Source organism: Cheilinus undulatus, linkage group 17 (assembly GCF_018320785.1).
Source record: "Cheilinus undulatus linkage group 17, ASM1832078v1, whole genome shotgun sequence".
Lineage (NCBI taxonomy): Eukaryota > Metazoa > Chordata > Actinopteri > Labriformes > Labridae > Cheilinus > Cheilinus undulatus.
Genome location: NC_054881.1, coordinates 42,171,695 through 42,188,858, shown reverse-complemented (window position 1 = coordinate 42,188,858; position 17,164 = coordinate 42,171,695). Strand labels below are relative to the sequence as shown.

At 42.2% G+C, this 17,164-nt stretch overlaps 1 protein-coding gene and 1 long non-coding RNA gene across 2 annotated transcripts; both read left to right on the top strand.

Annotated features, from left to right (window-relative positions):
- Positions 1–3: 3 nt before the first annotated feature.
- LOC121525111 lies at positions 4–1,918 on the top strand. Its single transcript, XR_005993196.1, has 2 exons — positions 4–1,493; positions 1,540–1,918. It is a non-coding gene; the product is annotated as an uncharacterized LOC121525111 (long non-coding RNA).
- Positions 1,919–2,630: 712 nt separating this feature from the next.
- Positions 2,631–4,326, top strand: purg (purine-rich element binding protein G). The gene has a single exon (XM_041811416.1). It carries the CDS (start codon positions 3,220–3,222, stop codon positions 4,204–4,206), a length of 987 nt encoding a protein of 328 aa, XP_041667350.1. The 5' UTR covers positions 2,631–3,219; the 3' UTR covers positions 4,207–4,326.
- The last annotated feature ends 12,838 nt before the right edge of the window (positions 4,327–17,164 follow it).

Below are 17,164 nucleotides of genomic sequence, written 5' to 3'. Positions count from 1 at the left end.
GGGTGTCTCAATGTCAGATGATCAGTTCAGACTATAAAGACTGACATAATGATAAAAAATGTATCTTTGCACATTGACATGTTCTGACGCTGACACTTTATACCTACTGACCTACAGGCTCATCACCACAGGAACATTTTGGTGTCCGATGACTGTTACTGTTACAAGTAATGCTCTACCAGTCATGTGACTGTTAAAGTTACTAGTCATGTTCTACCAGTCACATGACTACTAGAATCACCTTTGTTGTTAAAGCCCAATCATATGCCTTCAGATGTTTGTTGATGTTGGAGAGTGGTTGCAGCCAAAAACAGATCAGAAAAGAGGAAGGAAAACAAGAATTATACAAAAATTACAGTGTAGATTTATATGAGTTAAAGATATCAATAATGAAATGTTGACAGTCTGGCCAGGATTATGGCTGGTATCATACACGGAATAAAAGTACAATGTTCAGGTGTATCACCAAGGGTGAAGGCAGGTATACGCTTTACAGATTGTCACAGCGCCCCCTTGTGGACACACACTGAGGTGATGATGCCTTCAGAAACATTGTCTCTCCAGATCTTCTCCTTTGTCGTCTCTTGTTCCTCTGTGTTTAAACTCAAAGAAATGATGGAATGTCGGTGTGTGCATATATAAACATAGGAGGTCAACACGCCACCTCGTGGTGCTCATGTGTTTCCATACTGTCAACGCTTTAATGCAGAACCTCGAAGACCGGATGAAAGCACTTGTTCGATTTCACGTTCTGCTTGAAGGGAGCATGTGGGTGTCTGAGGAGGTATTTCATTCAGACTAACAGCGCCCTCCTCAGTCAGCTGTGTTTAAAGCATGTTAAAGCTGGGCTCGACCTTTCTAGGAGCTACAGCGCCATCCACTGGCTGTTTTGGCAATTGAATTTAATCACTGAATGTCTGCACATTGATGTTCATACTGATGCTATATAACTTCACAGGTGTCATATAGGGACAGGTGTGATGACAGGTGTCATATAGGGACAGGTGTGATGACAGGTGCCATATAGGGACAGGTCCCATATAGGGACAGGTGTGATGACAGGTGTCATATAGGGACAGGTCCCATATAGGGACAGGCGTGATGACAGGTGCCATATAGGGACAGGTCCCATATAGGGACAGGTGTGATGACAGGTGTCATATAGGGACAGGTCCCATATAGGGACAGGTGTGATGACAGGTGCCATATAGGGACAGGTCCCATATAGGGACAGGTGTGATGACAGGTGCCATATAGGGACAGGTCCCATATAGGGACAGGTATGATGACAGGTGTCATATAGGGACAGGTGTGATGACAGGTGCCATATAGGGACAGGTCCCATATAGGGACAGGTATGATGACAGGTGTCATATAGGGACAGGTCCCATATAGGGACAGGTATGATGACAGGTGTCATATAGGGACAGGTCCCATATAGGGACAGGTATGATGACAGGTGTCATATAGGGACAGGTCCCATATAGGGACAGGTATGATGACAGGTGTCATATAGGGACAGGTCCCATATAGGGACAGGTGTGATGACAGGGGTCACCATAGCCATCCCTATATGACAGGTAATTGAATTAAAGGAACAAACGAAGACAAAAACATGAGCAGAGTTTCAGGGAGGCGTTCATCACTCTGACATCACTGTGGTAATGATTATAATAATCAATATTGATGCTGATGTTTTTATATTCTTACTGACATCACGTTCTTGAAACACCTGTCCTGCAGGTAAAAGAGAAATCATAACTAAACATTTCTGTTTATACTGTAAAGATTGAATTGAAACATGATCTAACATGTCTGTTTTCATCGTCTAAACTTTTATGTTCATTTACATCCTCAGCTCCAAAAAAGCTTGGTCGCAGTGTAAAATGTGAATAAAGTCCATGATTGTCAAATCTCATAAACCATATTTGATTTATAATGGAACATAAACAACTTATCAGATATTGCAACTGATCCATTTTAACATTTAAAATGTAAGTAAACCCCTCGGTAAGAGCTAAATCCACCCACGTGGTACTGGAAGGAGGGAAGGGGACATGTGGCATGTCTTGTCAGAAAGTCAGAAAGTGACCCAGAGTCCTGCAGCTCTGCTGCCTCAGAGCGATCTTCAGAGGTGGAGGATTTTTCCACTCCAGAGTCCCTTAAAGCGGACTGTGGTGTGGTGGTGGACCATGGTGGTCCTGAGCTCTACCTGTTTGGGCCATTGGCACCTGAACCGGCGTTACTAAAGCCGGACTGGTCAGAGCCGAGGCAGTGCAGGAGAGGGTGGGAGTGGGATAACACATATTATGGGATGTATTCTTTATTATAAGACATATTATCGGATTTATTCTCTATTATCAGACATATTATGGGATGTATTCTTTAGTATAAGACATATTATAGGATGTATTCTTCAGTATAAGATATTATGGGATGTATTTTTTATTATCAGACATATGGGATGTATTCTTTATTTTAAGACATATTATGGGATGTATTCTCTATTATAAGACATATTATCGGATTTATTCTCTATTATCAGACATATTATGGGATGTATTCTCTTTATCATGGTACATATTATGGGATGTAGTCCCTTTACTATGACACATATTATGGGATGTCTTTCTTTGTGTTCTGAGGGCCTGCAGAGCAGCAGCAACAGCGCCCCCTGCAGGCTGTCGGCCGTCTCAGTGTCTGTCTCTTTAAAAGAGGTTTTCTCAGGACGGGGAGGGGGGGCTGCGGGTTCACCGGGTTCATTCGGTCTGCTGTTTGCGGGGCTGTGCGGGCTGCTCGGAGGCTGCAGGTGAGCTCTATCCGTGTGTCCGCGCGCTCACTTTGACCGGTAAAAATCACCTTTGTAAGGACACGAACCGAGGATCAGCTGATGCTCCGCACGCGCTGCCGTTTTCAGGTCATCTGAGGCTGCAGGATGGAGGGAGGGGGGGCGGTGTGAGGCGTGATGGCTGCTGGGAGCTGCAGAGGGTCAGGGACTTGGTGTACTGGGCAAGTGGACTGGACTGGGCCGTGATTGTGTCTGGGTGAGCAGTGGAACCGTGTTCGGTGTGATGTTAGTGGACCAGAGACTCGGACCGGTGCTGTAGTGGACTACAGAGAGCTGTCTTTTCTCCTGACCCTCTTTGGACTCTAATAAACCCGGACCCACGGTGATGGTAAGAGCCTCGGTGTGCTGATATTCCGCGGAACCGTCCCGTGATGTTGGAGAGCAGAGACAGAGCCATGGAGCGGACCAGGAGCAAGGTTGCATCAGACTCTTTTCCCGCTCCTCCACAGTTCGCGCCGCCCGGCAGCGCGCCGCCGCACGCGGCCTCGGACATCGTGGAGCTGGCATCGAAGCGCGTGGACATCCAGAAGAAGCGTTTCTACCTGGACGTGAAGCAATCCGCGCGCGGCCGCTTTCTGAAGATCGCGGAGGTGTGGGTGGGCCGCGGTCGCCATGACAACATCCGGAAGAGTAAGCTGACGCTCAGCATGTCTGCTGCTGCCGCGCTGCGCGCGCTGCTCGGGGACTTCATTGACCACTACGCACGCATTGGGCTGCGCGTGCGCGCGGGTCCGCAGCTCGAAGAGCACGGAAGCGACGGCCAGGGGCGTACACAAGAGGCCCGCAGGAGGGCGCAGGAGGCGGGACTGTCCCCCACCGGGTCCGCGGGGTCCGACGAGCACGCGCACCGCGTGCTGAAGAGCGAGTTCATCGAGAGGGATAACCGGAAATACTTCCTGGACCTGAAGGAGAACCAGCGTGGCCGCTTTTTGCGGATCCGTCAGACAGTCAGCAAGAACCCGGGGACCATGGGGTACTACGGCCCCGGCATTGAGCAGACCATCGTCCTCCCAGCCCAGGGACTCATCGAGTTCAGGGACGCCCTGTCCCAGCTCATCGATGACTATGGCGACGACGACCGCACCGCCTACCGGAACCATGATGATGGCCCTGAGCTGCCGGAAGCAGCGTCCTTCAGGGTGGACAACAAGCGCTTCTACTTCGACGTGGGCTCGAACCGCTACGGCGTGTTCCTGAAGATCAGCGAGGTGAGGCAGCCGTATAGGAACACGATCACGGTCCCGCTCAAAGCCTGGGCGCGCTTCGGCGAGAACTTCATTCGCTATGACGAGGAGATGAGACGCATCATCACCTGCAGCAAGGAGAGGCGGAGCGACAGCGACGAGCACGACGACTGACCGGCACCGCCACAAGTACTGTCGCCCCGCCCCCCTCACCTGATGATAAGGGCTGGAAACCTGCCAAGAACTCACCTGTCCACGCTGACGGGCCCGCCTCCTCCTCCATGAAGAGACTGACCCCGCCCATATGTACTTTAATAAATATCACGTCATTGATATCTGTGATGACGTTATCAATATCTCTGATGACATCATCAATATCTCTGATGACGTCATCAATATCTCTGATGATGTCATCAGTATCAGGGATGACGTTATCGATCAATAACTTTAGCTGTTGTTTTAATGATATGTTCAAATTTAGACAACAGAATATCAAAATATATAAAAATGTTCAAATGAACGAGAGAGAGAGCAGCTGATCAGTGATCAGTAATCAATAATATCTATATTTAATGGTTATAGACACAGACAGACAACAGGTGGACATCTCTGTGTGCTGATTGGCTGATGACAGGACGTGGGAGTTGCTTTCCTGCTGCTTTCTGCAATCAATCAGTGATCAATCAGCTGTATATTAATCAGTGATTAATCTGTTATCGAACACTGATTAATCAGTGATTAATCAATACTTAATGTTCGATGTGACACTTGATGCCTGTGTGTGTTTCTTTTCAAATAATAATTTCCCTTTTTAATGGGATAACATCACAAAGTTTCCCTTGCTCTGATTGGTCAGAGCCTCCAGGTGTGACTTTGATTGACAGCTCTCACCTGCAGTATTTTTTTTTTAAACTCTGCTGTGTTTCGTTCAGGTGCTCACAAATGTCAGTGCTGCTGTGGCGCGTTTAATTTCTCTGTGTTAAATGACTAAATTATAAAAAATAAATCAAAGTTAGCACTTTATGAAAAACTAAAATATTTATTCAAGATGATAAAAATGAATTATTTATTGTTTACCCATAATCAGTTTAAGGTGAAATCGATCGATTATTATCCAAATGATCAAGAAGCACTTTAGATTAATTTGCACTTTCATCATCCAGTCAGATAGAGCCTTCCAAGTCATGTGACAATCATCCATCAGATGATGTAGTCTGATCATCTGATTGAATCTGGGCCTGTTTAAACCTCACGTTAACCCCCGTTTGAGCTTTAGGATGCTAAGTTGACAGCACTTTACTCTGTGTGTTCACACCTCACATAAACGATGCATCTTCAGAAACAACCAATCAGAGCCCCCCCTACACCTCCTATCTAAATAACAGTTCTTAAAAGAGTAACTAAAGTCAGAGTTTAATTTAAAGAGTACCTAAAGCCAGAGTTTGATTATATAGTAACTAAAGCCAGAGTTTAAATGAAGAGTAACTAAAGCCAGAGTTTGATTATATAGTAACTAAAGCCAGACTTTAATTTAAAGAGTACCTAAAGCAAGATTTCAATTTAAAGAGTAACTAAAGCCAGAGTTTGATTTAAAGAGTAATGAAAGCCAGAGTTTGATTCAAAGAGTAACTAAAGCCAGAGTTTGATTCAAAGAGTAACTAAAGCCAGAGTTTGATTTTGAGAGTAACTAAAGCCAGAGTTTAATTTTAAGAGTAACTAAAGCCAGAGTTTGATTTAAAGAGTAACTAAAGCCAGAGTTTAATTTAAAGAGTAACTAAGGCCAGAGTTCGATTTAAAGAGTAACTAAAGCCAGAGTTTAATTTAAAGAGTAACTAAAGCCAGAGTTCGATTTAAAGAGTAACGAAAGCCAGAGTTCGATTAAAAGAGTAACTAAAGCCAGAGTTTAATTTGCAGAGTAACTAAAGCCAGAGTTTGATTTAAAGAGTAAAGAAAGCCAGAGTTCAATTTATAGAGTAACTAAAGCCAGAGTTTGGTTTATAGAGTAACTGAAGCCAGAGTTTGATTTAAAGAGAACCTAAAGCCAGAGTTTGAATTAAAGAGTAATGAAAACCAGAGTTTAATTTAAAGAGTCACTAAAGTCAGAGTTCAATTTATAGAGTAACTAAAGCCAGAGTTTGAATTAAAGAGTAACGAAAGCCAGAGTTTGATTTAAAAAATAACTAAAGCCAGATTTTAATTTATAGAGTAACTAAAGTCAGAGTTCGATTTATAGAGTAACGAAAGCCAGAGTTTGATTTAAAAGGTAACGAAAGCCAGAGTTTAATTTATAGAGTAACTAAAGTCAGAGTTCGATTTATAGAGTAACTAAAGCCAGAGTTTAATTTAAAGAGTAACAAAAGCCCTATTTCAATTTAAAGAGTAACGAAAGCCAGAGTTTAACTTTAAGAGTAACTAAAGCCAGAGTTTGATTTAAAGAGTAACTAAAGCCAGAGTTCAATTAAAAGATTAACGAAAGCCAGAGTTTAATTTGCAGAGCAACTAAAGCCAGAGTTTGATTTAAAGAGTAACTAAAGCCAGAGTTCAATTAAAAGATTAACGAAAGCCAGAGTTTAATTTGCAGAGCAACTAAAGCCAGAGTTTGATTTAAAGAGTAACTAAAGCCAGAGTTTAATTTGCAGAGTAACGAAAGCCAGAGTTTGATTTTAAGAGTAACTAAAGCCAGAGTTTGATTTAAAGAGTAACTAAAGCCAGAATCATCATACGGGGGTAAATACCCATCCCTAGCCCTGGCTCAGACTTCCAGACCAGGTCTTAGTCATGATATGGGGGTAAATACCCATCCCTAGCCCTGGCTCAGACTTCCAGACCAGGTCTTAGTCATCATACGGGGTTAAATACCCATCCCTAGCCCTGGCTCAGACTTCCAGACCAGGTCTTAGTCATGATATGGGGGTAAATACCCAGCCCTAGCCCTGGCTCAGACTCTCAGACCAGGTCTCAGTCATGATATGGGGGTAAATACCCATCCCTAGCCCTGGCTCAGACTCTCAGACCAGGTCTCAGTCATGATATGGAGGTAAATACCCAGCCCTAGTCCTGATGAAGACCTCTCGACCAGGTCTTAGTCACGACATCCAGCCCTAGCCCTGGCTCAGTCTTCCAGACCAGGTCTTAGTCATGATATGGGGGTAAATACCCAGCCCTAGCCCTGGCTCAGACTCTCAGACCAGGTCTCAGTCATGATATGGGGGTAAATACCCATCCCGAGCCCTGGCTCAGACTCTCAGACCAGGTCTCAGTCATGATATGGGGGTAAATACCCAGCCCTAGTCCTGATGAAGACCTCTCGACCAGGTCTTGGTCATGACATCCAGCCCTAGCCCTGGCTCAGTCTTCCAGACCAGGTCTGAATCAGTCTGAGCCAGTCAGTCTGAGGTGTGTCCACATAGAGGAAGAGGGATTCCCACTTGGTATCTGAATGCCTACATCAGATGTAAGGCTGTTAATGTGTGGTGTAAACGGGGCCTCTGAATGTGATGAATAAGAGTTAATGTCTGATAAATAAATATTTAGAAACAAAGAGAAGATAGAAACAGATTTGAACGATTACCGTGAGAACATCCCAAATATTAAATATAACTGGTGCATTGTTATTTATAATGTTAATCTTATTAATTAGAGTTTTTTTTATATTATATATTTTTTGCAAAAGAAGCTGCTTGAGTTTTTCCACTTCATGTGACTGCAGAGTGATTCAAACATCAGATTTATTTCCTGAATGAGGAGCTGAAACATGGCTGCCTTCGTTTTAGGGACCTGGGGCCTGGATCCAAGTACATTTGGTCCTCAGTGCTGGTCCTCATCAGTGAGTAGAGTTTTAAAGTCAATCCTAAATGTGTCCTGTCTATTTAAGCTGTCGTATGTGTGCAGGACGGGCCCGTCTCAGGCAGGAGGAAGGCTCCAGAATAGTCAAACGTTGATAGTGGAAGGATGGACTCCAGGGTCCACATGGAGCAGGAGCAGATGTTGACTTGTCTTTGACTCCAAATCTGTTTGGATGAAAACATCTGCTTCATGTTGACTCGGTCCTCCTGCACATCAAAGAATTGTAAATCTAATTTATTTTCAGTCATTAATTTGAATTATTATTGGTAATCAATCTAAGGATTATTAGAAAGGTAGTTTTATTAATCTAGTTGATTTAATGATTGAATAATCTTAAGCCAAATGAACAATAATTTAGAAGTTATGACTGAAAATAAAGGCTTTCTGTGTGTGAATAAATGATATTTTAGAGACATGATGTGATAACTATATATGATAAATGATATGATTAATAGGTGGAATGATAAATAAATGTGTTTGCAGGTTAGTGATTTGGTGATGTAAAGACTTCAACTCTCCGTGGCGTTTTGTGTGTGATAGAGTGGCTTCATTTAAAACATTTGACTAAAAACATTCAAACTTCAGAAAGTTCCAGATCATCCTGAATTTAAAATCTAAACTCCAGGTTCACTGAAGACCTTCATCCTGACCTTCGTCTTCCTCTCAGACATAGATACATGTATACAGCATCTACATGTACATGTAGATGCTACATTCAGGCTTCTGACATGGCGGCAGTTATCACGCACAAGATGAAACGTCATTGTAAAAAACTTGTTTTTTATTATCCCATTAATTATTCTGATCTAAATACATTTCTAACATTTACAACAAAACAATCCGCTTTAATATCAATTCACGTTTCAGCCAGTTTTTGGCCTGACACCTGTCATGAGCTGTGGACATACCTCTCCAAGATGGCGGCCACAAAGTCCAATCTCAGAAAGCCAAAAAGCAGCATCTCTGTGTAGATATCTACATAAATGTTAGCCAGCGTCATCCTGTCCAGGTGATTGACAGCTGCAGGGGTTTGATTGACAGCTGGAATGTTTTTATTGACAGCTGTAAGGTTTGATTGACAGCTGGAGGGGTTGATTGACAGCTGGAGAGGTTTGATTGACAGCTGGAAGGGGATTTGATTGACAGCAGGAGGGGTCCGACTGACAGCTGAAAGGGGTCTGATTGACAGCTGGAGGGTTTGATTGACAGCTGGAGGGGTTTGATTGACAGCTGGAGGGGTTTGATTGTAGGCTGGAGGGGTTTGATTGTAGGCTGGAGGGGTTTGATTGACAGTTGGAGGGGTTTGTTGGACAGCTGGAGGGGTTTGATTGACAGCTGGAGGGGTTTGATTGACAGCTGGAGGGGTTTGTTGGACAGCTGGAGGGGTTTGATTGACAGCTGGAGGGGTTTGATTGACAGCTGGAGGGGTTTGATTGACCGCTGGAGGGGTTTGATTGACAGCTGGAAGGGGGTTTGATTGACAGCAGGAGGGGTCCGACTGACAGCTGAAAGGGGTCTGATCACAGCTGGAGGGTTTGATTGACAGAGAGGGGGGGTTTGATTGACAGCTGGAAGGGTTTGATTGACAGCTGGAGGGGTTTGATTGACAGCTGGAGGGGTTGGACAGCTGGAGGGTTTGATTGACAGCTGCAGGGGTTTGATTGACAGCTGGAATGTTTTTATTGACAGCTGTAAGGTTTGATTGACAGCTGGAGGGGTTTGATTGACAGCTGGAGAGGTTTGATTGACAGCTGGAAGGGGATTTGATTGACAGCAGGAGGGGTCCGACTGACAGCTGAAAGGGGTTTGATTGACAGCTGGAGGGTTTGATTGACAGCTGGAGGGGTTTGATTGACAGCTGGAGGGGTTTGATTGTAGGCTGGAGGGGTTTGATTGTAGGCTGGAGGGGGGTTTGATTGACAGCTGGAGGGGTTTGAGTGACAGCCGATCAATTTTGCCATTTTGAGGAAACTAATTTATTTGAGAAGAGAACTTTATTTTGTTTGACAGTGTGATCAGATATGTCGGTATGGTTAATATGTTATGATCATAGGTGTTTTCAGGATCTTTTATGTTTGAAGATTACTAAAATGTAAATTCGGATGAGTTCTGTTTGTGACGCTGCAGGATGTTGGATGTTAGGATCTGATGATTTTTCTGGATTATTGTATGTGCAGATAATCAGACGTGTTGACATGGCGTAGGGCAGTGTAGCTGAAAAAAAAAAGTCATGACCCATCATTTATTGAAACTGAATAATCAGGATGTTACATTCTAGCCTGATAGTTTGATGCTAACACAAAATGAAAATGGCCTTATGCAGGCTAGCTGATTTAGCATTGGTTCATGCATTTCCACTTAAACATTCTATTTTAAATCAACAACGCTCTGTCAGATGGAACGTTTATTCATTTATGTAAAAATGTTCAGTAAATCCATATTTCCTTTAATGAGGAGAAGTTACATTTGTTCTGAAGTCACTAGAATTCACTACTTCTTCTTCTTTTGTTATTTCATGGCGGTAAGCCATCAGCTCTCAGATTCACTGCTGCCACTATCTCTCAGTTAAATCGCTTTTAAGTGCTGAAAATTACAGGTCTATAAAAAACATTGTCACCCCTCCTGATTTCTTATTTTTTGCATAGTTGTCTCGCTTAACTGCTTCAGATCATCAAACTAATGTTAATATTAGACAAAGACTGCCTGAGAAAATACAAAAGTCTGTTTTTAAATGATAATTCATTTATCAAGGGAACAAAGCCATCCAAGCCTACCTGGCTCTATGTGAAACAGTCATTGCCCCCTCTTATTAAATCCTGAATTAACTGTGGTTCACCAGTTTGACTATCCACACCCAGACCTGATTACTGCCAGACCTGTTGGATCCAGAAATCCCTCAAATGGAACCTGTCTGACAGTGAAGTAGGCTAAAAGATCTCCAACACATCATGGAACCATCTAAAGACATTCAAGAACAAATGAGAAACAAAGTCTCTGACATCTTTGAGTCTGAAAGGGTTAAAAAGACATTTCTAAGGTTTTGGCAAAGTGAGCGCCGTTGCCCACAAATGGAGAAAACTGTGAACAGTGGTGAACCTTCCCAGGAGTGGCCAGCCTACCAAAATGACTCCAAGAGATCATGGACGACTCATTTAGGAGGTCCCATTTCAACATCTAAAGACCTGCAGGCCTCACTGACTCAGATAAAAAAGGACTGGGAAACAACGGCATCATGGGAGAGTTCCAAGGCCAAAACTACAGCTGACCAACAAGAACACAAAGGCTTGTCTCTTGACTAAAAACATCCTCATGATCCCCAAGACTTCTGAGGACTGACCAGACAGAAGAAGAACTTTCTGGATCCCTTACCCTCAATAGTTCCAACCACTTCCCCAGAAGTTACCATGGCGACTACTATGGTGACTATTTGGCAAAAATGGAGGGAAAAAGCCTCAACATGGAACATTCCATCCTCTGCCTTTGATGACGTTGTCCTTGTGTTTTTTAAAGGATGGCGTCATCTTCGAATGTTGACATTCCATCCTTGCCTTTTGCCCACAGGCCAGTCTAGACCCCCAGTTGTCATTCCAGTCTAACCAGTACCCCACAGGATTGGGTAATCAGTAAATCAGCGTGTCCTTTAAAAGCTTGTTTGCAACAACCTGATGGAGAAAAGCTGTTAAATCTGGAGTCAAACTAACCCAGCATTTCATCAGAAGAACATCAGGCCAACAGTCAGACATGGTGGTGGTAGTGTGATGGGCTGGACCAGGACCTGGACTACTAGAACCATAATTCTGCTCTGGCAGAAAATCCTGAAGGAGAATGTCTGTCTGTCAGTTCATGACCACAAGCTCAAGCACACTTTGGTTATGGAGCAGGAAAATGATCCTAAACACACCAGCAAGTCCACCTCTGACTGGACTAAAGACTAAATGAAGGTTCTGCAGTGGTCTAGTCAAAGTCTGGACTTAGATCTGACTGAGATGCTGTGGAATGATCTTAAACAGGCTGTTCATGCTGGAAACCTCTCCAATGTGGCTGAATGAAAGAATGGGACAACATTCCTCCACAGAGATGTGAAAGACTCGCTGACAGTTATTTTTTACTTCTTGCTTCAGTTGTTGCTGCCAAGGATGGAACGACCAGTTATTAGGGTTAGGGTGAATGACTGTTTCACATAGGATCATGTCGGATTGGATGGATTTAACCCTTGATAAATGAATCATCAGTTGAAACGATCTAAACCAGTGATACTCAACGCGTGGCTCTTTTGTGAGGATTTGTGGCTCTTTTATGTCTTAAATTGAAACATTATTCCCCCAGAAAACCTTAAAAAACTGCAACTTTGACCTCAGAATTACCCATTGCAAGTCAGATTAATCAGTTTTTTTCCCACACTAATACTGTTGGTTTTTATTGTCCACCTTTATTTTCTGTCTGTAGATTTCCATTGCCCTTAATTGCAATTTTTGCCCCCTTTTTTTTAAATTTTTTGCCCCTTTTAATTCATTTTTACTGCTTTTGCCACTTTTTTTGCCACTATTACTCAGTTTTTGCCCCCCTTTCCCCCAGTTTTTGACTCTTTTATCCTGCTTTGTGGTATTTTTTTCTACTCATTTAAGCTGCCTTTTGCCTTTAAACGCCACTTTTCCCCAAATTTTTGCTACTCTTTGCTGCTTTATGCTAGGAATGCACGATGTTATCGACCTAATATCGGTATTGGCAGATATTAGCTAAAAAAGGCAAATCTCGGTATTAGCAGATATCAAAATTTCTAATAAATTAGTGGAGTTTTAGGCTGGACCAATCTAAGTTGAGATCTTTTTCAGTATTTATCCTTCTTTAAACTTAAAAATGTGTTTAAAAAAAACAGTTTGTTTCTCTTTTTCATCCTCAAACCTTAATTATGTTCTACGGACTACATTTTTTGGTTATGTCAAACATATTTAAATATCGGTATTGGCTAAAATGAATCTATAAATGTCGGCATATTGGATATCGGCAAAAATTCAATATCGTGCATCCCTGCTTTATGCCCGATTTAGTCATTTTTCATTCATTTTTTGTCATTTTTTGCAACTTTTGACCATTTTGTGTCAGTTCTCACCCAAGTTTCTGCCCTTTTTTGCCTGTTTTTCCCCATTTTTGTCACTTTTGACCCAGTTTTTGTCATTTGATGGCTATTTTGCCCCCTTAACCTCATTTTAATTGCCACTTTAAATTATTTTCGCCACCTTTCACCACTTAGATTGTGGCTCTTGCAAGTTATCTTTCAACAGTTTGGCTCTTTGGTTGAGCAGGGTTGAGTGACGATGATCTAAAACATTTAAGTGTGACAAATATGAAAACCAGAAATCAGGAAGGGGGACAATACTCTCTCACAGCTCTGAATGTTTTCTTAAACGTCTCCATGTTCCATCCTCAGGTTCATACATGTAGGGTAAATCATGATGTCATGATTTAAACGTGTTAAATGACATACGTGTTTAAAGGATGTATTACTATGATCAGACATGTTAAAGGGTTAATGTGATGTAACTGAAGGATGTTTGACATAATGATGCTAACAGACATGATCACACTTATTAATAAGGTTAATGGTGACGATTTCTGCAGGATGTTTGGTGTAATGATGTTTCATATTAATAGGCTGAATATGATGTAATGATCTGTGGAATAATTTTTATATGTTACTATGATCATACATGTTGATATGATGGTTAATAAGATGTAACATGTTTTAGATGAGCTGCAGGATGTTTGACCTTTTTTTTGGGACTGTTAACAACCATCACTCTGACGCCTTAATGCTCCGTGTGATAGACTGGTCCTCCTGTTCCAGCACGTAGACACGTCCGCTGGTCACTGTGCCCCTGTAATTTCCTGGATGATCATGTGACAGAGGTCGCCACACCTGGACACTGTGTGTTTGTTTGAATGTGCTCACTGAGGAGGAGGAGGGTTTCTGTTCTTCATCATGGTATAGGTGTTTACCTGAGGACAGATGTATCTGTGGGTGTGTCTCGTTGAAGGGCTGCAGTCATTCAAAGGCTGATTACGTCATGGCAATGTGCTGATGGCTTTTAAAGGTTCCCTGAAATTATAACAAATGCCCCATCCTTCTTAGGATCCATCCTTTATGGCCCTATACATCTCAAGATTCATTTAGCTTCTTTTTTGTATTTAAATCAGCTCAGAAACACTTAAAAATGTTAAAATCAGGACCAGGGACAGCTGTTTACACAGACAAATGATCCACTGCAGAAGTCTGGGTCATTTGAAGGCTATGTCCTTCATAGTCAGGGTTCTTTAGAGGCTATTGCCATCATATTAGGAGTCCTTTGAAGGCTGCATCCTATATGGCCTGGGTTTTGAAGGTTGCATCCTTCATGGACTGGGTTTTTGAAGGTTGAATTCTTCATAGCCTGGATTTTTGACTGTGGCATCCTTTATAGCCTGGGTTTTTCAAAGGTTGCATCCTTCATAGTCTGGGTCCTTGGAAGACTGCATTCTTCATAGCCTGGGTTTGAAGTTTGCATCCTTTATAGCCTGGGTTTTTGAAGGTTGCATCCTTCATGTTCTGGGTTTTTGAAGGCTGCATCCTTCATGTTCTGGGTTTTTGAAGGTTGCATCCTTCATAGCCTGGGTTTTTGACTGTTGCATCCTTCATGTTCTGGGTTTTTGAAGGTTGCATCCTTCATAGCCTGGGTTTTTGACTGTTGCATCCTTCATGTTCTGGGTTTTTCAAAGGTTGCATCCTTCATAGTCTGGGTCCTTGGAAGACTGCATTCTTCATAGCCTGGGTTTGAAGGTTGCATCCTTCACGGCCTAGGTTTTTGAAGGTTGCATCCTTCATAGTCTGCGTCCTTGGAAGATTGCATTCTTCATAGCCTGGGTCTTTAAAGGCTGCATGCTTCGATGGCATTCTTTGAAGGCCCCACACTGGGAAGGCTGCATAGATTTAAGGCTGCTCTTCTGAAGGCTACATCCTTTGTGGGCTGCATTCTTTGATGGCTAGGTCCTTTGAAGGCTGTGCCCTTCATAGCGTCAGTCCTTCGAAGGTAGAGTTCTTAGTTTTCTGCATCCTTTAAAGGTTGATTCTTTCATATGGGGAGTCCTCTGTAAGGTGTCCCGTCTGTTGTCTGCATCCTTTGAAGGTTTAGTCCTTCATATGGCACGTTCTTCGTATGGCCTGTCCTTTGTAGTCTGGGTCCTTTGGAGTCTTCAGCCCTGAAATGAGACACACTGTGTAGGTGTATTGGACAGGTGTATGTGTAGATAGCGTGATGTCACAGTGGGCGTGTCCTGTAGTTTCGTAGAGTGCGGGCGTTGTTCTAGCACTTTCTTTCTCTGTGTACTGTATAATCTCATCATGTAACCTGTATGATATCATGGCTCGCCTCGTGCAGACCTTGTGTAGACGTGGATCGTAAAGTTTTAGACTGTATGCATGCTCACGGTGGCTCAAAGGACACTGTAAAAAATGGTGCTATGTTCAAATATCTTTGGTGCTTTATGGACGCAGCTGAATGCATGAGAAACTGAGACTGAGTTGCTGCGTCCTGGAAACACTGCTGCTTCCAAAGACAGCCCTTCAAAATAAGAGTTTATGTGCTGTGTTTGATAGAAAATGTGACCTCAGGTTCTCTGAGCACACAGCGACCCGACAAACACCATGTATATTCAGATTTATTATTAATATTATTAATAAAGTTCTATAAAAGATAAGAAGAGCAGGCATCACTACAGTCAGACTGTAGACATGATTTTATTCAGAATAAACCAAATCATATCTGGAGTCTTTGCTGCAGTGATGACGTTCCAAAAGATCCTTAGACAATCTTCTGACATGTTTTTAAACTTAAGGATGTTTCTGTGTTTGATGATTTATGTAGCAGGAGAATAAAAATGGACTCAGAACATTTGATTGTTGCTGAAAAAGAAAAAGTTAATGTTTATTGGTTGTATCGATCATTTTTCTTCTTCTGTTCATCATTAAATGTTTTACAAAAACAACAGCGTCTCTGTCTGTAGGTGTGCATGTTTTATACTTTTATACTCTTCACAACTGCTAAATGTCTGTCAGTAATATTTCTATGACAGTTTTATATCTATGATGTGTCTATAACATTGGTTTTCAAACTTTTTTTTTTGCCCAAGGCACAACTAGGGTTAAGCCAAAATCTCAAGGCACACCAAATTTAAATCAATACAAATTAGATTTTTTGAATAATGTTACAGTCAAGGTGGCCTATAATGGGAGGAAGGGGAGAGATTTCTGGGGCCCAGCCAACTGGGGGATCATGGAGATGGCAAAAGTGGGCAAAAGGTGGCAAAAATGGGTTAAATGTGGCAAAAAGTTCCTAAAAAAGGTAGCACAAATGGGTTACATATGGCAAAAAGTTCCAAAAAGGTAGCAAAAATGGGTTAAATGTGGTAAAAAGTTCCAAAAAGGTAGCACAAATGGGTTAATTACGGCACAAAGTTCCAAAAAAGGTAGCACAAATGGGTTAAATGTGGCAAAAAGTTAGCAAAAATGGGTTAAATGTGGCAAAAAGTTCCAGAAAAGGTAGCAAGAAATGGGTTAAGTGTGGCAAAAAGTTCCAAAAAAATATCAAAAATGGGTTAAATGTGGCAAAAAGTTCCAGAAAAGGTAGCAAAAAATTGGTTAAGTGTGGCAAAAAGTCCCAGAAAAATGTAGCAAAAATGGGTCAAATGAGGCAAAAAGTTCCAGAAAAATGTAGCACAAATGGGTTAATTACGGCACAAAGTTCCAAAAACGTTAGCACAAATGGGTTAGATGTGGTTAAAAAGTTCCAAAAAAGGTAGCAAAAATTGGTTCAATATGGCACAAAGTTCCAGAAAAGGTAGCAAAAATGGGTTAAATGTGGTAAAAAGTTCCAAAAAAGGTGGCACAAATGGGTTAAATGTGGCAAAAAGTTCCAAAAAAGTTGTAAAAACGGGTCAAAAGTAGTAATAAGTGGCAAAAAACAAACAAACAAACAAACAAACAAAAAAACAAAAAGTAATAAATGGCAAAAAAAGCAGTCGAAAGAAGTGCCAAAAATGGGTAGAAAAATTGTTTAACTTTGTTAAAAACGGCATGAATGAATAACTTTTACACCAATTTCAACCCAATAATAGGCTGCCATGCCTTTCAGCTCTTAATGAGGTAACTGTTAGCCAGGACGCTAGCACCAATGCTACTGACCCAACACACATACACTGATATCATCAGTAAATCCCAGCTGGGGAGGTCCCATTCTCTGGGGTTTTTACAGGG